A 21,660-nucleotide genomic window follows, 5' to 3' on the forward strand; every position below is an offset into this window, starting at 1 on the left:
GTTTTGTCAGCTACTAGAGTTCCCAGATCAGGAAATGGAATGTTCCAGAAAGTATTGTATTTGAGTAACCAGGGAAAATGGAAGCTTCCATTATGAATTTGGTGACTTAGATTTATTATTACAAGAATATATCCAAGTTTTTAATATCAACATTTATTACAATTACCAATAAGGTACAGTAAATGTATATTAGTGAAGTTTGTGGCCTCTTTTGCAATGGAGTCCCTTGTCTCATTTTCTCCAGAGCAGACAAAGCCAGATACATCCATAATGGGACTGAAGTTCAAGGGAACCAGAAGCAAGAAGTAAATGGAGGCTGCCATAATTATTTCCCTTGAAATAAAATCAGTTGCTTGGCATCCTGCTGATCTCTTTGGCTTTAGCAGTGCGAGTTTATCACTCATTGCAGGTTTTTGTCTAGAGGTGACCACTGAGGCCTTAGAGACTCTGGTGGTGCAGCTGACCTTTCCTGGGATACATGCAGGCTATTCTGACCAGAGGAAATCAGGAACAAGCGACCAGCTCTGATCTGCCAGGGAGAAAAGATAGGGCTGATACTCCAGCCTTGCAGCAGCATAAACATGCCCAGAAAGAGGTGGCAGCCCAGTTGGACAAGTTAAGGTCCATACCCAATATGTGATTTTTTTTCAGCGATGAGCGATCGTTTCCGTAATCTTGTGACATGGGTACAGGCGAGTGATTTTGCGAATGACACTTAGCAAAGCGCGGCGATAACGACCATCACGGCTGCATGAAGATAAAAGCATTCATTTACTCTTCAAGGCTGAAGAACACTGAACAACAGTGGAGAGCTTAGGTTATCCAGGAAACAAGGTCTGTTGAATCACTAGGCAGCAAAAGACTGCAGACGGTCCTTACCTGGGTCCACTGGCCCCCTGGGACCTGAGAGGCCCACTAGAGGTCCTTCCTCAACCACAGTATTAGCTCTTTAATGGTGCTATGCAGGTAATGATGCCTTATAAATATTAACAAACTCTTCCCCTCCTCTGCTTACACTTCTCACACTGTGGATGTCCTTGGCGGATTTTGCTGCACCATATGAATTGGTATCTATGGAATGCTTGGGGGCCCAATGTAAAACTTACACTTAGGACAAAAGCCACTGCCTGAGTCACAGCTAACCATAGTGAGGACTGCGAAAACAACACATAAAAAGCAATCGTGAGATTGCAAGTTTGTGCAACTGTAGTGTGAGTGTTTCTTTAACAATTTCAAGCTAACCTAGATGTATGAGGAAAACTTTCAACTCCATGAATTTGGTCATTCTACTACTATCTCACAGCTATTTCACAAGTACATTAGTAATCCTCACTGGAGTCTGATCTGTCCCAGGCAAACTTTTCTCATCAAACAGCAGATAATTTTTAATAAACCCAGGTTAGGGTTGCTGGATCACTTTTATTTCCCTCAGTTTTCCAGCTCTGAAGTATCTTAGTAAATCACGGCAATAATCTCTAGAAGTCTAAAAACTTAATTTAACATTTACCTTCACAGCTGGGTACCAGTGCCGGGGGTATCTTGCTTACAGTGAAACATGTAGCATTAAAGGGCTGTTACTAAATGTATTTGTGTTGTATTAACAGTAGGTACACTCTAACGCTACATACATATGCTAGTTTTGAGTCATTAACAATGATTATTAGTAAGCAGTGAAATATATTAAATCGTTCAAAAACATATTGGTATTCAGGTTATAAACTCCTCTATTTTCAAGCAGCATTAAACTTTACTGGGGATAAGATAAGTAACAGAAATCTGAAACTTACATTATTTGCTGTTGGATTAATTGCAAGCTTGCAGCCAAACCATATTAGGCAAGTAGTAGTAATTGAAAAAGTGGATACATATAAAATCTGATAATGAGATATCTGAAAAGATTGAAAAAGTGAAAAAATAAACACTATATCTGGAGAGATAAAGGGTACACAGTTACTGTTGCACTATTCTTTACATTAAAAAAGAAAACATAAGACTAAAGTTCCTAGCACACTAAGGGCTTGATTCACTATACTGTGATAACTCAAATATCACACCTTATCAAAGATATCACACCTTATCAAAGTTAACACGCCTTATCAGAGTGGCATAGCGAGCGCTACGAACTCGCAGGGGCTCAGGGCAGGATGAGTGCCATTGCCAATTAGCAGGCATAAGTTTGCAGCTCTCGCTATGCTACTCTGATAAGGCGTGTTCACTTTGATAAGGTGTGATATCTTTGATAAGGTGTGATATTTAAGTTATCACGGTTTAGTGAATCAAGCCCTATATGCGATGCAGTCCAACGCAACACACAATATCAGTGCATCACAACGTGATGCAATGATAGCATCTGGATAACACAATGCATGCACTGCTGACACCTTGTCTGGGCATAATTGTAATTTGATACTTCCTCTTGGCTTCAGGTGATTTACCATATACATGGTATTATTGCACGCTCTACTGTGCTCCCAGCTTCCCACCACATTTGTCTATTTTCAACATCAACACATTTGAATTCTCTCTGACCTTGAATAAAGCTTTTTGTGTTTTTATATTATAATATGAGTTTCCCAACCCATTTTTGTATATATATTTTCGTGTTTGAGGCCTTAGGCCTACGGTTGGTTCGCACCTGATCATTGCTGACATCGTGCTTGATTCATTAAGCTGCACTGTTATGCAGCGCACCTTAATGTGAAGGAGCGGCCACTAAGCATGCCTTACATAGCAGTGCTCGCTGCTATGTAAAGAGCATGCCTTCCTTAGGAGTGTGCCTTCCTTAGAGAGGAGTGTTCCTTCCTATTTATAGGAAGGCACACTCCTCTCTAAGGAAGGCACACTCCTATGTAAAAAAATTTTTTTTTGATTTTTCTATAGTTAAAAAAAAGAGAAAATCCTTCTTAGGATTCTCCATTTTAACCGTGTCTATCTTGAAGTCAATCCTGATTTCATTTCCTCCCTTACACTCCTCTGCCTGATTGTGTATGCATTGCCTGCCCTCCTCCCAGTCTACTGGCACTCCCACCAAGCTCTGCAATAGAAAGAGCATTGTCTCAGCATGAGAAATATTGGCCAATCAGAGAGGAACAGAGGTGTGGCAGGGGAAAATAGGGGGGGGGGGGGGAAGGCTTCAGCCAATCAGGCTGCTTTAGTTAAGTCTGAGGGGAAAGTAAAGAAGCAAACAAAAGACAACTCAGCATGCCCTGCAACTTCCTTTGTGTGGCAATGTACCCAATAAGAGTCAGATAAACTGGGGAATGATCATTTATCAACAAGAAAAGAGTGATTTTTAACTTTTGGGTTGACTGGTTAGCATCCTTATTACTTGTTAATCAGATAAAAATAAAGAATTGATTTATACTTTTAGATAATGAAATAAGCTTTAAAACTTTACAAGTCCATTAGCTGATGCTCCCCTATGAAATGCAATCACATCAGTTATCTGTTCAATAGGTTGAGGGAAAAAATACACAGAAAAAAATACCAAAACTGCCTATGTGCTACCGAGTTCTTGGTAAATAGAGGAGATAGTAGTGGACTTACCTCCTCCAAGTAGACACACAACAACTGTAGTAGAACACAGAGGTGCCTGGCTCTTCTACTGCCCACATATGCTACTGCTCCGTTGTTATTGCCTGATGAAGCAGGATAAAACCTGCGAAACGCGTTGCATATTTGGAGTTCATAAATAAATTATATTGACTGTTTTTACTACAGTTGTTGTGTGTCTACTTGAAGGAGGTAAGTCCACCACTATCTCCTCTATTTACCAAGAATTTGGTTTTTAAGCTCATTTAGCTTCCTTTTATCCTTTTGGCGCCTCTGTTCTCCTGCATAATATTGAGTCCACCCTTGGTGGAGGGTTGAACCCCCTTTTTCTCATCTACATGCCTAATGGTAACCCTGGTTTGTGAGTATTACTATTTACTCTATCTAGTAACCATTTACCAGTACATATTACACTATTTGGGCTCTTGGTGTTCCCTGTTTTTATGTGCTACCGAGAAACACTTACCACATTGTCTTTAGTTTTCAACACTGCAAAGTTTACAATGGCTGAAGGGATACACTGAAAACAAAACAAATCATCTTGAAAGTCAGTTTAAGCCGCATTGCAACAGAACTAGTATACTGATTAATAAAACACCACACAGCTCTGGCTAAAAAAAAAAATGAATTCCCTATATTCTGCTCCAATTATGACAATCGTAAACATACGAGAACAAGAATCTTGGTCAGTCTGGTAAATGTTATTTTGCTTAAATTATGTAGTCTTACCTGACAAACTACTATAAGTTATTTTCTGTTAATGCATACCTGAACTAAACTGAAAAAAATTGGTCCATATAAAACTAGTCCTACTAAGAAAAATTCACTTTCTACATTCCTGCATTGCAAGTGTTAAAAAAAAACTAGCGCTGCTATCTACTATATGTATATGGGCCCAGAGAACAGCAAGTCTGATTCAGCCTGATATCCTGAAAAGTAAATAGAAGGCACAACACTTTTATCTGGATGAGAAAGCACTGTTAATAGCATGTTCATTCTGAAAAGCTCTAAGGGTCATTATTTTTGTTTGTTTTGCCGCTGCTGATTTTTCCTTGGACTGTCATGGCTGCTGTTTAGAATTTAGTTGTAAAACTTCAGCCTCTAAACTAATAATAAAAATATGAGACTCAATTCTATGTTACTAGTATTCAATTTGCCATTAGTACAACACATGCAATTGACTATTTCATAAGTTTATTTTCAGTTCAGGTTTGCTTTAATGCAATCCTTGCACAATCCTAAGCCAACACATGAAAACAAAACAGTTTTTAAACAAAATACGGTAAACTGTACTAGGATAAAAAAATACAATACATAAGTTGGCATAAATTAGACAGATAAAACTTTTCAATGAAAAACGAATAATAGCTTCTTAATAGTCCACAATAACATATCATTTCAGAAATAGATGCCTTCTAAGTTAAATATTATAAAATATGCACTATAATCCCTGAGCAAGGGCTAACCTGTCCCCCTGAATGAAGCCTGTCCCGCAGTATAAAACACCATGGATGAAGGCTGTCTTCTGAAAAGGCCATGGGTAAGAGAATATCCCCTCTAGTGTTTCATGGCTGTTGTCAAATGTAGGTATTAACATACAGTTGAGTGAAAACGTAGCTGATGTGTTTGCAAAAATGTCTTCCTGCACAACTAGGTGTTGGTGCCAACACGGTAATTTGGGCCGAGCAGAACTCCGGCACAGTATAGCCGTGCACTTTTAGGCTCCAGCAGTTTGAATGAATGTCATAACAGCAATGAGCACTTGGCTATTCGAATATCCGCAGTAATGGCGGCTGCGGGCACACAGGGTGTCTCCGCAGCCGCCTTGCCTTCCTGTTCAGGGACTTCGCCCATGCCTCTGGCGTCTAGTACGTCGAGGGCGGGTTTGTCTTTTGCACATAGGGTTGCCGTATCGCGTGGACGCGCACGGAGACAGGACCTTTATGCGGGGAGGAGGCGCGTCAGCTGACCAGCCGGTCGGCTGACGTCAGAGGAGACTCACGGCGCTCCGGATTGGCTAATTGTTGTGGGCGCGCCCGTGGGGTCTCCTCTGCTTCATAAGCCTTCACTGTTCACTTGCAACTTGTCTGCTGTTGCGAATACTCACGTGTTAGCGCTCAGACCTTAGATAGTATCCGGTGTGCTTTGATCTGGGAGGAAACCAGGGATTTCACACAAGACTAGGATTATTGTATTACTGTATTTTGATATTCTGTGTATGACTCTGGCTACCCTCTGACTCTGCTCTTGCTTATCGTTTCTGTACTTCTGCCCATCTGACTCTGTTGCTGAACCCTGCCTGATATCTTACTACTCTCTTGCCTGCCGATTCTGTACTGTACCTGCCCGCCTGTTACTGAACCTAGCCTGTCTGACCTTTCTGCTCACCAGTGAGCCATTGTCACTGGTGAGGTGCTCTTCTAAAAGTACCCACCAGCTCCTCTGGTGAGGTTAAGCCAAACTAATCAGTTACTGTGTTCTAATAGTATCCACCAGCTCCTCTGGTGAGGTTTTGTCAAACTATTCAGTTACTGTGTTCTAATAGTACCCACCAGCTCCTCTAGTGAGGTTAAGCCAAACTAATCAGTTACTGTGTTCTAATAGTACCCACCAGCTCCTCTGGTGAGGTTTTGTCAAACTATTCAGTTACTGTATACCTATAGTGCCCACCAGCTCCTCTGGTGAGGTCTAGCTAAACTATTCTGTTACTGTTTCACCAAGCACTACATACTTTGTATTCTGCCAGCTATACTTGTATTATTGGTGATACTGCAGATCACCACATAATCAGGTATAGCGTCTGTATTATTGGTAATTGTGCAGATCACACATAATCAGACGTCTGTGTTGCTACACCAATCGTTACAGAACTGCAGACCAAAGAATTATGGAGACACTGTGCAATCGGGTTGAACTTTTGACCACGACTGTTAACGATCTCATCAAGACGGTTAACATACAGCAAACTCAGATTGACCAATTGGCTGAGACAGTTAACCGTCTTAAAGGTCCTAATGCACAAGTATCCTCCCCTCTAGTTATTGAGCCCAGGATGCCCCCTCCTGAAAGATTCTCGGGGCATCGCTCTGATTTTCGAAACTTCAAGCACCGGTGCTTATCATATTTTGAGTTACGGCCAGTATCTTCAGGTACAGAGAGTCAGAAGGTCACTTTTTGGGGATTCCCAGTCCTGGGCCTACAGTCTCCCCGAGGGTAGTGAGGCTTTGGCCTCTGTGCAGGATTTCTTTAAAGCGATGGCAGTTATATATGACGATCCCGATTTGGCTACATCTGAGAGGAAACGTAAGACTCTCAGACAAGGGCATAGCCCTGTCGAGACTTACGCAGCTGAATTTAGAAGGTGGGCAGTATCAGCCAGATGGGGGCAGTATGCGCTGCTGGATTGTTTCCTGACGGGATTGTCTGATACTGTAGCCGATTTAATGTTAGGTCACCCTGAGCCTAAGTCCTTGGATGAGGCTATATCCTTGGCAATCAAGATTGATCGGCGAGTTCGCTACCAAAAGCAAGCTCGGGGTAAAATCTCAGGGAGAATTGCTCCTGGTATTTTTTCACCTCCTGTTCCTTCCCCTCCGCCTCTGGATGAGCCAATGCAGATTGGACAGACCAAACTCTCGGAGGTTGAAAAGAACAGGAGACGTGCTGAGAAACTCTGTCTGTATTGTGCAGAGAAAGGACATATAGTGTCAAATTGTCCCAGAAAGGCGGAAAACTCTATCGCCTAGGTGTAGCTGGAGGTACTACCCTAGGCGATCCAGTCTTACCTCTAAAAAACAATTGTTTACTTCTCCCGTGTTCTATTGCCTGGGAGGGTCAGGTTCATTCCACCCAGGCCTTTATAGACTCGGGTTCTGCAGTTAATGTGATGGCCTATGATTTTGCCGTTAAATTTGTTTTTTCTCTCCTTTCTGTGGGATGCCAGGTGGTGGTTACCGCAATGGATGATTCACCATTGCAGGGGAAACAACCACTTACTCAGACTCCTGTGTTAACATGTTAGCTAGGAGTGTTGCATAAGGAACAAATACAGTTCCTGGTTCTTAAAATGTCCACCTCCACTGTTTAATTCTTGGTATGCCATGGCTAAAGAAACACTCCCCTCAGATCGACTGGAGTTCCAGACAACTGTTGAGTTGGTCCTCCTACTGTTGTCATCATTGTTTGGAGAAAGTCATTATAGGCGCTACCAAGATTCAAGTGGAGGGAGGGTCACCACAGTCCTCTGACGCCCCTGACATTGAGACCTGGGAAAATTGGGCATCTGTCTTGAACCCTTTTCAGCAGGAGGTTCCCAAAGGGAAACCAGATGGGGTTCTGTTTGTACCACTCCAGTTCAGATTTCAAATTCTACATGTTTTTCACGCCCATAAGAATGCAGGTCACCCAGGTATTGCCCGCACGCAGGAGTTGCTGGACAGATGTGTCTGGTGGCCCTCTATTGTCTCTGACTGTAAGGACTTTGTTGGAACCTGTTCTGTTTGTGCCAGGAGTAAGTCGTCTAGACGGGCTCCTGTGGGTACACTACAGTCATTACCGGTGCCTGAGCAGCCATGGACTCACCTGTCCATGGACTTTGTGGGTGAATTGCCCAGATCTGATGGGAAACCAGTCATATGGGTGGTAGTCGATAGGTTCAGTAATATGGCCCATTTCGTTCCCCTGGACGGACTCCCCTCTGCACAGGAACTGGCAGAGCTCTTTATTCACCACATTTTCAGATTGCATGGTATCTCAGAGAGTGTGAGTCCAGTTTGTTTCCAAGTTCTGGAGGGCCTTTTGTCATCATTTGGGTATGAATCTATCGTTTTCCTTCGGCTACCACTTACAGACTAATGGGCAGACCGAAAGGGTTAACCGGTCCTTAGAACAGTTCCTTAGGTGCTATGTGGCAGATGCCCAGATGGATTGGGTCAAGTTCTTACCCTTTGCAGAATTTGCCTATAATAATTTAAAGTGTACTTCCTCGGGGTTCTCCCCATTTCAGGTTGTAACGGGGAGATCACCTAAGTTTTCCCCACTGCCCGTGGTGTCATCTCCTTTCCCGGCTCTAGAGGAGTGGCAGGGAACTTTAAAGGAGATCTGGGGTATGGTCAGGAGAAATCTTAAGAAGGCCTTTGCTACCCAGAAAAAGCAGGCAGATAAGAGACTGTAGACTGTATCTGTAGAGTGGGTCTTTTCACCAGGTGATATGGTGTGGGTGTCTACTCGACATTTAGCTTTGAAGCAGCACACTGCAAAACTTGTCCCAGATTCATAGGGCCATACCCAGTGTCCAAAAGGATCAATGATGCTACCTATGTTATTTCACTTCCGCCCTCTATGAGAGGTGTCAAATCGTTCCATGTGTCCCTCTTGAAGCCTGCTGTGCATGTGGATTCCCCCCCCCCCCCTGTGGTGATTGATGGGGAACCCGAGTATGAGATAGAGCAGATATTGGATTCTCGGGTAGTGCGTAACTCCCTACAGTACCTGGTACACTGTTAGAGGGTATGGCCCAGAGGAGAGATCTTGGATGCTGGCTTGTCGCATGCATGCAGAGGAGCTTAGGGAAGAGTTTCATAAGTTTCATCCTGACAGACCAGGTGGATCTTGTCCGGAGTCCACGCCTCAGGGGGGGATACTGTAACATCCGCAGCAATGGCGGCTGCGGGCACGCAGGGTGTCTCCGCAGCCGCCTTGCCTTCCTGTTCAGGGACTTCGCCCGTGCCTCTGGCGTCTAGTACGCCGAGGACGTGTTTGTCTTTTGCACATAGGGTTGCCGTATCGCGCGGGCGCGGGCGGAGACAGGACCTTTATGCGGGGAGGAGGCGCGTCAGCTGACCAGCCGGTCGGCTGACGTCAGAGGAGATTCACGGTGCTCCGGATTGGCTGATTGTTGTGGGCGCGGCTGTGGGGTCTCCTCTGCTTCATAAGCCTTCACTGTTCACTCGCAACTTGTCTGCTGTTGCGAATACTCACGTGTTAGCGCTCAGACCTTAGATAGTATCCGGTGTGCTTTGATCTGGGAGGAAACCAGGGATTTCACACAAGACTAGGATTATTGTATTACTGTATTTTGATATTCTGTGTATGACTCTGGCTACCCTCTGACTGAACCCTGCCTGATATCTTACTACTCTCTTGCCTGCCGATTATGTACTGTACCTGCCCGCCTGTTACTGATCCTAGCCTGTCTGACCTTTCTACTCACCAGTGAGCCCTTGTCACTGGTGAGGTGTTCTTCTAATAGTACCCACCAGCTCCTCTGGTGAGGTTTTGTCAAACTATTCAGTTACTGTGTTCTAATAGTACCCACCAGCTCCTCTGGTGAGGTTTTGTCAAACTATTCAGTTACTGTGTTCTAATAGTACCCACCAGCTCCTCTGGTGAGGTTAAGCCAAACTAATCAGTTACTGTGTTCTAATAGTACCCACCAGCTCCTCTGGTGAGGTTTTGTCAAACTATTCAGTTACTGTGTTCTAATAGTACCCACCAGCTCCTCTGGTGAGGGTAAGCCAAACTAATCAGTTACTGTGTTCTAATAGTACCCACCAGCTTCTCTGGTGAGATTTTGTCAAACTATTCAGTTACTGTATACCTATAGTACCCACCAGCTCCTCTGGTGAGGTCTAGCTAAACTATTCTGTTACTGTTACACCAAGCACTACATACTTTGTATTTTACCAGCTATACTTGTATTATTGGTGATACTGCAGATCACCACATAATCAGGTATAGCGTCTGTATTATTGGTGATTCTGCAGATCACACATAATCAGACGTCTGTGTTGCTACACCAATCGTTACAGCTATACTATAGCCAAGCACCAGGAGGTTAATGTGGGCACCAGAAATAATGGTAGACACTTGGCTATACTATAGCTGAGCACTGGAAGTGTAATGCACAATACTTACTTTTGTAGTCGATTTTCCATCCTATAGTTTTTTCCCGTCGATTGTATTATCTTCCGTTCATTTTTCTTATTGTTTTCCATTCAATTCTATGTAAAATCGACCAAAAAAAACGTTTGGAAGGAATATCGGAATCGGCAGAATTCATCTATCGTACGCAAAAACGTATGGTGTACCTAGCATTAGACATCGGCGGAGGCAGTGTCGGGGGAAGGTAACCCATTGTTTGGCTATTATGTAGCCAAACACCATCTTGGCTGTAAGCTGTAGGTTGTGTTAGGTATGTAGGGGGGATGTTAGTGTTAGGAGCATTTGCTCAATGCAACTTTTAACAGCCACATAAAAAATAACACGTTGAGGCTAACTGCACACTACATGTGATTCCGATTTTTAATCGATTTTTACATGCGATTTCAATTTCCGATTTTGTAATTGGTACTGCATGCTGCATTTTTCTTTTGATAGCATCCAGGGAAAATCGGAATCACAAATCGGAATCGCAAATCAGATTTGCAGTGTGCAGGGAGCCTGATGCTGGGAATACACCATGAGATTTTTGGGAAGATAGATGGTTCGATAGATAATTTCCGACATGTCTGATCTGATTTTCGATCGTTTTTCTGATCGATTTAGCATAGGGTTGAATGGAAAAAATGATCGGAAAATTTATCGGACAGTAAATCTGCTGAAAAATCTCTTTGTGTATTCCTAAATGTGCTGAAAAATCTCATCGTGTATTCCCAGCATAAGAAGGATAAATGATCACTCCCTCCTAAGAATACTTGTAAATTCAATCAGGTGTAACTAACAACCTTCTCAAATGTACACCAAGCTAATTAGCTCCACCTGTGATCAGCTGTAATTATTTTGATTAGTTCAGCATAAAGGCACACCATACCGCCGCAAACGACGTGTCCGTCAGACCCTCCTGCTGGGCGGATGGTCAGCCGACAGTAGCACGTGTGTACGCGCTGTCGGCAAGCTGATAAGGCTATTTCTGAGCGATCCGCTGAGAAACCGTAACCAAGAATTGAACTTCATCCCAATCAGTAGCTGATACCCCCTTTCCCATGATAAATCTATTCCTTTTCACAAACGGATCATCAGGGGGCTCTGTATGACTGACAGTGTGGTGAAACCCCTCCCACAGGAAACTGTGAGGACCACGGTCCTGGCAGTTTCCTGTCTGTGAACCTCGTTGCATTGTGGGAAATAGCTGTTTACAGCTGTTTCCAACTGCCAAAAAAGCAAATAGCAGCTACTTTCACTGACATCACCTCCTATCAGTAAAAATGTCACCACGTGATAAATGTCAGAATGTAAATCAGGGAGAGGAAAGCTTTTACAATGAGCAAACACTAACTAAATCATTTATACATAATTATTGTAAAAATGAAGCACTTTTTTAATTACATTATTTTTACTGGAGTTCCTCTTTAACCACTTCAGTACCAGCACCCTCTGCCCCCTTAAAGGGAATGTCCAAGCAAAATAAAAAAAATGAGTTTCACTTACCTGGGGCTTCTATCAGCCCTATGCAGCCATCCTGTGCCCTCGTAGTCACTCACTGCTGCTCCAGTCCCCAGCTGGCAGCTTGCCGACCTCGGAGGTCGGCGGGACACATTGCGTACATTTTTACGCATTCCCGCTAGTGCAGGAACATTAACACATACATTTTTACGCATTACTGGTTCAATGCGTAAAAATGTACGCATTAAACCAGTAACAGGTAAAAATGTATGTGTTATTGTTCCTGTACTAGCGGGAATGCGTAAAAATGTACGCAATGCGTCCCGCCGACCTCAGAGGTCGGCAAGCTGTCAGCGGGGGACTGGAGCAGCAGTGAGTGACTACGAGGGCACAGGATAGCTGCATGGGGCTGGTAGAAGCCCCAGGTAAATGAAACTCATTTTTTTATTTTGCTTGAACCTTCCCTTTAAGGACCAGAGGGTGCTGGTACAGTAAACCGCCGCTTCCCGACGAATCGCCGCTAAATCCGCCACTCCCGCCGGTCACGTCGCTCTGTCCCCGCCGCAGGCTGCTCTCTCTGCCGTCGCTATGACGGCAGAGCGCTGTGCGCCGGTCAGGAGCCGCTTTCATTGGCTCCTGACCCTGTCACTCAATGTAAGCCAATGGGAATGGCTTACAGGAATGACAGGGCCAGGAGCCAATGAAAACGGTTCCTGCACGGCTCACAGTGCTCTGCCGTCATAGAGGCGGCAGGGCAGCACATTGCGGCAGGGACAGAGCGTCGAGAGCGGCAGGGACGGGCGGTGGCGCGCGGTGAATGGGACGTAGAGTTTACGTCCGGTCAGAACCGCAGCGCCACCCGCCCGCCGTAGATTTAAACTGCGTCGGTCCGCAGGTAGTTAAGCATCCAGCAGAAACACATATCCTGCATCAGGCAATCCCCACCTGTGCCGGATAAGGAGCCTCTACTGCAGTGGTTCCCAACCTTTTCCAGGTCGTGACACATCACGCCAAACATTCATATATACGTGACACATCATGTATGATAGAAAAATAAGGAGAATAATCAGAAAATCAATAAAGTGCATTTTCAGAACACACTTGAAAATGAGGGCTAAAGCTTTTTTTATGAATATGATTAAAGCACAATCAATGGCTGCAGCGACAATCTGCTTCTGCTGCTGGAACAATGAGGGGCTCAGAAACAATCTGCTTCTGCTGCTGGTGCAGTGGGGGCTGCAGGGACAATCTGCTTCTGCCGCTGGTGCAGTGGGGGCTGCAGGGACAATCTGCTTCTGCTGCTGGAACAATGAGGGGCTCAGAAACAATCTGTTTCTGCTGCTGGTGCAGTGGGGGCTGCAGGGACAATCTGCTTCTGCTGCTGGTGCAGTGGGGGCTGCAGGGACAATCTGCTTCTGCTGCTGGTGCAGTGGGGGCTGCAGGGACAATCTGCTTCTGCTGCTGGTGCAGTGGGGGCTGCAGGGACAATCTTCTTCTGCTGCTGGTGCAGTGGGGGCTGCAGGGACAATCTGCTTCTGCTGCTGGTGCAGTGGGGGCTGCAGGGACAATCTGCTTCTGCTGCTGGTGCAGTGGGGGCTGCAGGGACAATCTGCTTCTGCTGCTGGTGCAGTGGGGGCTGCAGGGACAATCTGCTTCTGCTGCTGGTGCAGTGGGGGCTGCAGGGACAATCTCCTTCTGCTGCTGGCACAATGGGGGCTGCAGGGACTATCTGCTTCTGCTGCTGTGATATACTACCATTAACACAATGGGGCTTAGAGGGACACAACACTGCTGCACAATGAGCATTGGGCTGCAGGAATAATGTTCTGCTAATGCTGGCACAGAATAGCTGTAGGGACAGTACACTATGCTATATGACAGGTGGTGCAGGGACAATGTGCTGCTGCCACGTGCTCACACAGTGCCACAGGAAGAAACTTCCCTAACTCACCACTCCATGGCCACCCCTCTGCCCCTTCTCCTCCTTCCCTCCAAGCATCCACACTTCAGCTCCGTCCTCAATGCTCCGCTTCCGCCCTCTGACAAATGCAGGCAGCAGCCATTTTCTTGTAGTCCTGCACTAATAGGAGGAGGGGGGCGAGACATAGCCGGTGCTGCCGCGACACATAAGTGTGTCACGGCACACCAGTTGGGAACCAATGCTCTACTGTAATAATAATTACACAGAAGAGTCCCGGTTATCTGGAATTCAATTAACCAGCAGTCTCTACCAGCCAGCACAAATTGCTGGCAGTACTCACAGTGGTGTAGGCCAATTTCGTAGGCTCTTTTAAGCTCTGCTGTGCTTAAAGGGAATGTCTGAGGAAGCTGATATGTCCCTTGCGGCAGCTCTGGTGTCCCAGGCATAGCCGGCCTTTGACCTGAGCGACTGGATCGGTCACTCAGGGCACCATCTTCCAAGGGGGCGCCTATAGCTGGTTGCCTATACTGAGGGCATCTACACCTGATTTCCTATACTGGAGGCACCTATGGCTGGCTACCTTTATTGAGGGTACCAACACCTGGCTACCAATACTGGAGGCGCCTATGCCTGGCTACCTATGGGGGGGGGGGGGGAATGGAGGCCTTCAACTGACTTCCTATACTGGGGGCACCTATGTTGTCAACCTATATTGAGGGCACCTACACATGAGATCCTATATTGGGGGCACCTATACCTGGCTACCTACCTATACTGAGTCTGAGGGCGTTTTTTGGGGAGGGCGCACTGCGGCTATAACGCGTGGTGCAAATTGTTGGTACTGTGCTATCATTCTAAATGGAGGTGGGGTGGGGGGATGAAGGGGGTGGTACAAAAATCAGGTTTCGCTCAGGGCTCTGTGAAAGCTAAGGCCGGCCCTCGTCCCAGGGTCCCCTCCGTTGCAGATGACCTCGCCAGGTCGGCATCTTCTGCGCCTGCTTCTGCGCGCTCCAGGCCATGTGAGAGCGATCGGCGTGGCCGCACACTCGCGCAGGCACAGAAGATGCCAAATGGCAAGGGTATATTGGCTGCCAGGGACTGGAGGAATGCCCTGGGTTAGAAGAACTTGTTTTTTTTCCCCCTCGAACATTCCCTTTAAAGACTGGGTTCCACAGCTCCCCCAAGGTTATTATACTTTCAGTTATTCAAAAATAGGCAAATATGGTATCAAGTGTATGTGCAAAAATCAAATACTTTATTATACAAATGTGAATAGTAAGAAATCATAAAAACAAAGAGCAAGTAGCGGAGCTATCAAAATACACGTCGCTGGCCAGCTCACGACAATCACATGCACCAATCACACATACCTCATGCACTCTAATCTAAAGTGTAACTGCAATGTCTTGATATTGGTGATACCATCCGAGCACCTAATGTATATGTTACGGCCAGAACCCGAAGTTTGGCCACTTCTAGTTCTGGCCGGCCACTTCGGGTTCTGGCCGGCCAATGTACGAAGTGGGCGCTGCGCTGCGGCCAATGTTAGAAATGGATTTATTCCTGTGACATTAATGTATCTTCTGGCCGCAGCGCAGCAGCCAAACGTATAACCACTTAGTTAATTTCATGCAATTAAGCCGGCGGCAATGTAACAATTCAAGCCACCGGCTTTTTCTCTGCCTCTCTCTCCTTCTCCCCCCGCCTCTCTCTCCTCCTTCCCCCCGCCTCTCTCGCTCTTCCATGGGCAGCCGGCGGGGACACGAGTGTCCCCCCCCCCCGGAGTCGTTTGTCGCGGCAGGGTTATCCTGCCGTTCTTGCAGAGCGGGTGCTGGCAGAAGCAATGTCTACAGCCTCCCCGCTCTGCTTTCCTGGTGCGACGAACGACTCTCGGGGACACGCGTGTCCCCCGCCGGCTGCCCATAAGAGGAGAGAGAGTGAGAGAGGCAGATAAAAAGCCGGTGGCTTGAATTGTTACATTGCCGCCGGCTTAATTGCAATAAATTAACTAAGTGGTTATACGTTTGGCCGCTGCGCTGCGGCCAGAAGATACATGAATGTCACAGGAATAAATCCATTTCTAACATTGGCCGCAGCGCAGCGGCCACTTCGCACATTGGCCGGCCAGAACCCGAAGTGGCCGGCCAGAACTAGAAGTGGCCAAACTTCGGGTTCTGGCCGTAACATATACATTAATACAGCAAAGTTCATCCTGCAAGTTGTAAGCATCCACAGCATATAGCCAAGTGTCACATGCATCACCTATCCAAGATAGATGTTAGTTGCAAAGCACATGCTGGATTAGTCCTATTACATGCAGAGGAAGTGCACGCTGTACTTTCTCATAGCAGCATATCAACATGCGACCACATACTTCTCCTTAGATTCAGCGTTTAGGTCCACAGCATTGTCAAAACAATATTATATGGACATGTATATATGCATCTCACCGCAGTGTTGTTCAGTTGATTCAACAGAGTCTCTCGGGTTATTGCTGGATTCCAGGCTGTATATCGTGTGGACCTGCGCATATATCACTACCTCTAGGTGGTGGTGTGTGGATCCTCGGTTGGCTGGCGCCCCAGCCTTTCCTACCTCTGGGTCTCGGCACTCAGTCTCGTCCTTTCACCTAGCAGTCTCAGCGTTTGGTCAGCCGCGCAGCGTGGTATTTCCAGCGTGGCAAGGCGATGGTGCTGGGCCTGGCCAGGCGTGATGTAGCTTCCGCCCACCTACGCATTTCATGCCCCCTTTGGGCGTTTCCTCAGGGTGTAAATGACTCCTCTCTATGCTCTGCTTTTAGCCTTTCACTTACTGTATTTTAAAGAGACTCTGTAACAAAATGTTCAGCCTTATTTCCTCTATCCTAGAAGTTCCTATACCTTCTAATGTGGTCTGGATTACTGCATCCTTTTCTAGTTGCACTCTGTAATATATCTAATCTTCTTTTCTTTGTCAAGCTTTGTCTTCCCAGATAGGAAGTTGCCTTCCCAGAAGGAAGTTGTAATGAATACAAATTATGCATGCCCCCTGCAGGCTCTGTGTGCTTTGTTTACTCCTCACTCTCTTCTCTCAGTTTCAGCTTGTGCAGTTTGTGAGACTGAAGGGGGAAGGGAGCTGCCTGTCACGGGCTGAGAAACTGTGAGAATCCCAGACTGGAGTGCAGATAATTCACTATGTAATAAAAACTTGTAGTATATATATATATATAGTGGGTTGCAAAAGTATTCGGCCCCCTTGAAGTTTTCCACATTTTGTCACATTACTGCCACAAACATGAATCAATTTTATTGGAATTCCACATGAAAGACCAACACAAAGTAGTGTACACATGAGAAGTGGAACGAAAATCATACATCATTCCAAACATTTTTTACAAATAAATAACTGCAAAGTGCTGTGTGCATAATTATGCGGCCCCCTTTGATCTGAGTGCAGTCAGTTGCCTATAGACATTGCCTGATGAGTGCTAATGACTAAATAGAGTGCACCTGTGTGTAATCTAATGTCAGTACAAATACAGCTGCTCTGTGAGGGCCTCAGAGGTTGTCTAAGAGAATATTGGGAGCAACAACACCGTGAAGTCCAAACAACACACAAGACAGGTCAGGGATCAAGTTATTGAGAAATTTAAAGCAGGCTTAGGCTACAAAAAGATTTCCAAAGCCTTGAACATCCCACGGAGCACTGTTCAAGCAATCATTCAGAAATGGAAGGAGTATGGCACAACTGTAAACCTACCAAGACAAGGCCATTCACCTAAACTCACAGGCCGAACAAGGAGAGCGCTGATCAGAAATGCAGTCAAGAGGCCCATGGTGACTCTGGACGAGCTGCAGAGATCTACAGCACAGGTGGGAGACTCTGTCCATAGGACAACTATTAGTCATGCACTGTACAAAGTTGGCCTTTATGGAAGAGTGGCAAGAAGAAAGGCATTGTTAACAGAAAGCATAAGAAGTCCCGTTTGCAGTTTGCCACAAGCCATGTGGGGGACACAGCAACCATGTGGAAGAAGATGCTCTGGTCAGATGAGACCAAAATGGAACTTTTAGGCCAAAATGCAAAACGCTATGTGTGGCGGAAAACTAACACTGCACATCACTATGAACACACCATCCCCACTGTCAAATATGCTGGTGGCAGCATCATGCTCTGGGGGTGCATCTCTTCAGCAGGGACAGGGAAGCTGGTCAGAGTTGATGGGAAGATGGATGGAGCCAAATACAGGGCAAACTTGGAAGAAAACCTCTTGGAGACTGCAAAAGACTTGAGACAGGGGCGGAGGTTCACCGTCCAGCAGGACAATGACCCTAAACATAAAGCCAGGGCAACAATGGAATGGTTTAAAACATAACATATCCATGTGTTAGAATGGCCCAGTCAAAGTACAGATCTAAATCCAATCGAGGCAAGATCTGAAAACTGCTGTTCACAAACGCTGTCCATCTAATTTGACTGAGCTGGAGCTGTTTTGCAAAGAAGAATGGGCAAGGATTTCAGTCTCTAGAGGTGCAAAGCTGGTAGAGACATACCCTAAAAGACTGGCAGCTGTAATTGCAGCAAAAGGTGGTTCTACAAAGTATTGACTCAGGGGGCCGAATAATTACACACACCCCACTTTGCAGTTATTTATTTGTAAAAAATGTTTGGAATGATGTATGATTTTCGATCCACTTCTCACATGTACACCACTTTGTATTGGTCTTTCACATGGAATTCCAATAAAATTGATGCATGTTTGCGGCAGTAATGTGACAAAATGTGGCCTTAATTCTACGTGGCATTGATTCAACAAGGTGCTGAAAGCATTCTTTAGAAATGTTGGCCCATATTGATAGGAGAGCATCTTGCAGTTGATGGAGATTTGTGGGATGCACATCCAGGGCACGAAGCTCCCGTTCCATCACATCCCAAAATGCTCTATTGGGTTGAGATCTGGTGACTGTGGGGTAGTGTTGGGCGAACACCTGGATGTTCGGGTTCGGGAAAGTTCGCCGAACATGACCGCAATGTTCGGCATGTTCGGGCCGAACCCCGAACTCCCCGAACATCCCGCTTTTGGGGGCCCTATGGGGTCGCAGGCATAAGGGGGGAGCATGCCCCGATCGTGGGGGGGGGTCGGAAATTCCCCCCCGGTACTACTGCTGAACCGCCCGCTGCCCGGCCTCCCTCAACGCGTCACTCTCCGGACTCCTCCTCCTCAGTCACTCACTTCACAGTGCCGCCCACTGCCAGCCACCCACTACCACCGGACCGGTACTTCCTGAAACTTTTGTATGGGGAAGCGGGCAGAGGGGGGAGCGCTAGCGGAGGGGGTGGGGGGGATTTCTGACCCCCCCCCCCCCCGCGATCGGGGCATGCTCCCCCCTTATGCCTGCGACCCCATAGGGGGGCAGTATTCGGCCGAACAGGGCTCTGTTCGGCCGAACAGGGGCCCTGTTCGGCCCTGTTCGGCGGCCATTTAGTAGTTCGGGGCGAACCCATACTTAAAAGGCCGAACACCATCAGGTGTTCGGCCGAACGCGAACAGCACCCGAACAGGGTGATGTTCTGCAGAACCCGAACAGTGGCGAACACTGTTCGCCCAACACTACTGTGGGGGCCATTTTAGTACAGTGAACTCATTGTCATTGCTCAAGAAACCAATTTGAAATGATTCGAGCTTTGTGACATGGTGCATTATCCTGCTGGAAGTAGCCATCAAAGGATGGGTACATGGTGGTCATGAAGGGATGGACATGGGCAGAAACAATGGTCAGGTAGCCCGTGGTATTTAAACGATGCCCAATTGGCACTGAGGGGCCTAAAGTGTGCCAAGAAAATATCCCCTACACCATTACACCACCACCAGCAGCCTGCACAGTGGTAACAAGGCATGATGGATCCATGATCTCATTCTGTTTACGCCAAATTCTGACTCTATTGAGACTCATCAGACCAGGCAACAGTTTTCCAGTCTTCAACTGTCCAATTTTGGTGAGCTTGTGCAAATTGTAGCCTCTTTTTCCTATTTTTAGTGCAGATGAGTGGTACCCGGTGGGGTCTTCTGCTGTTGTAGCCCATCCGACTCAAGGTTGTGGCTTTACAAATGCTTTGCTGCATACCTCGGTTGTAACAAGTTATTTCAGTCAATGTTGCTCTTCTATCAGCTTGAATCAGTCGGCCCATTCTCCTCTGACTTCTAGCATCAACAACACATTTTCGCCCACAGGACTGCCGCATACTGGATGTTTTTCCCTTTTCACACCATCCTAGAAATGGTTATGCGTGAAAATCCCAGTAACTGAGCAGATGGTGAAATACTCAGACCATCCCCTCTGGCACCAACAACTATGCCACGCTCAAAATTGCTTAAATCACCTTTCTTTCCCATACTGACATTCAGTTTGGAGTTCAGGAGATTGTCTTGACCAGGACCACACCCCTGAATGCATTGAAGCAGCTGCCATGTGATTGGTTGATTAGATAACTGCATTAATGAGAAATTGAACAGGTGTTCCTAATAATCTTTTAGGTGAGTGTGTATATATATATATATATATATATATATATATATATATATACACACACACACACAAACATCACTTCCTGGTTAGCGGCCATGTTTTTGTTTGTAAACACTGCCTAAAACTGGCGATTAAAAGCCAGGATCGTGGCGGGGAGTGGCAGAAGCGGCAAAGATGGATCACAGTGACTCGATTGGTATGTTTTTTATAGTACAAATTGGACAGTACAGATTCTCTTTAAGATTTAATACAGAGTTCATGATATATATATAAGAGTTGGGTATAGTATTATATTAGCTGGGCCTATTTTTAACATTGAGTCTCAAGCCACCAGAAAGCACACTTATCCAGCACTAGCCTGTCCCTGTCAGTGGCAGCAGGGGCGTAGCAATAGGGGGTGCAGAGGTAGCAACCGCCCCGAAGGGCCCTCCCTCAACTGCAGCATTAGCTCTCTATTGGTACTGTGCTCATAATAATCACTTCCATAGATACTTTGAATAGTGGTAATCACTAACAAGCTGTTCCCCATCCCCTTCTTGCACCTCTGACACTTTGCCATTGACAGGTTTTGGTGTGCCGTATCAATTGTTATGCATAGAGTGCTTGGGGGGGGTCCCATTGAAAAACTTGCATCGGGGCCCACAGCTCCTTAGCTACGCCACTGAGTGGCAGATAACAAAGACTGTACTGTGCAGGTGTGGCTGTACTCGTATGGCTGCAGCATGGCCACACTCATGCATGAAGGGAAGTGCGGTTGCGATCTTCAGGAGGATCCCAGGCAGCCGCTGTGGTTGGGAGGAGGATGTGGGAAGCCTCTGGAGGATTCAGAGGCTTCCATCTACTCAGGTAAGTTTCTGTTTTTTGACCCGAGATCTGCCTCAGATGTACTTTAGCAAGTAGGAATATGAATACCGGTACTTACAGATCCTGCGGCACATCTTAAATAGTCCATTTCAGAGGGGTACACATTGCCAAGATAAAGTGAAAAGACTGAGATCGCAAGAAGACAACTCTGAAATACACAGGCAGAAAATTCAGTAAATCATATGTCTAAAAAAATCACTAAAGAAATATAGACGGAAAATATATTTAAAGAACATATCTTTATTTGCTAATAGATTACTGTAGGGAAATGCATTTATCTTTGTGCCATAAATTGTCAGTCAAATCTATTATTTCTGACAGGTCTGTTCTGATTCCTGATCATTTTTCTGATCGATTATGTATAGAAGTGATTAAAAAATCAATTAAAAAAATGATCAGCAATCCGATTGGACCTGTAAATAATTTTTTTAACAG

The 21,660-nt window shown here is 45.9% G+C and overlaps 1 protein-coding gene across 4 annotated transcripts in view; it reads right to left on the reverse strand.

Annotated features, from left to right (window-relative positions):
• Positions 1 to 21,660, reverse strand: part of MLC1 (modulator of VRAC current 1) — a 118,607-nt gene that overhangs the window by 86,452 nt on the left and 10,495 nt on the right. For all 4 annotated transcript variants that reach the window (XM_068276345.1, XM_068276343.1, XM_068276344.1 and 1 more), the window contains exons 3-5: positions 21,284 to 21,373; positions 4,019 to 4,072; positions 1,788 to 1,889 (exon numbers count right to left, since the gene is read on the reverse strand). In XM_068276345.1, coding sequence (XP_068132446.1) covers positions 1,788 to 1,889; positions 4,019 to 4,072; positions 21,284 to 21,373 — 246 coding nt within the window. The remainder of the gene's footprint in view (positions 1 to 1,787; positions 1,890 to 4,018; positions 4,073 to 21,283; positions 21,374 to 21,660) is intronic.

The sequence above is a fragment of the Hyperolius riggenbachi genome, chromosome 3 (assembly GCF_040937935.1).
Source record: "Hyperolius riggenbachi isolate aHypRig1 chromosome 3, aHypRig1.pri, whole genome shotgun sequence".
NCBI lineage: Eukaryota > Metazoa > Chordata > Amphibia > Anura > Hyperoliidae > Hyperolius > Hyperolius riggenbachi.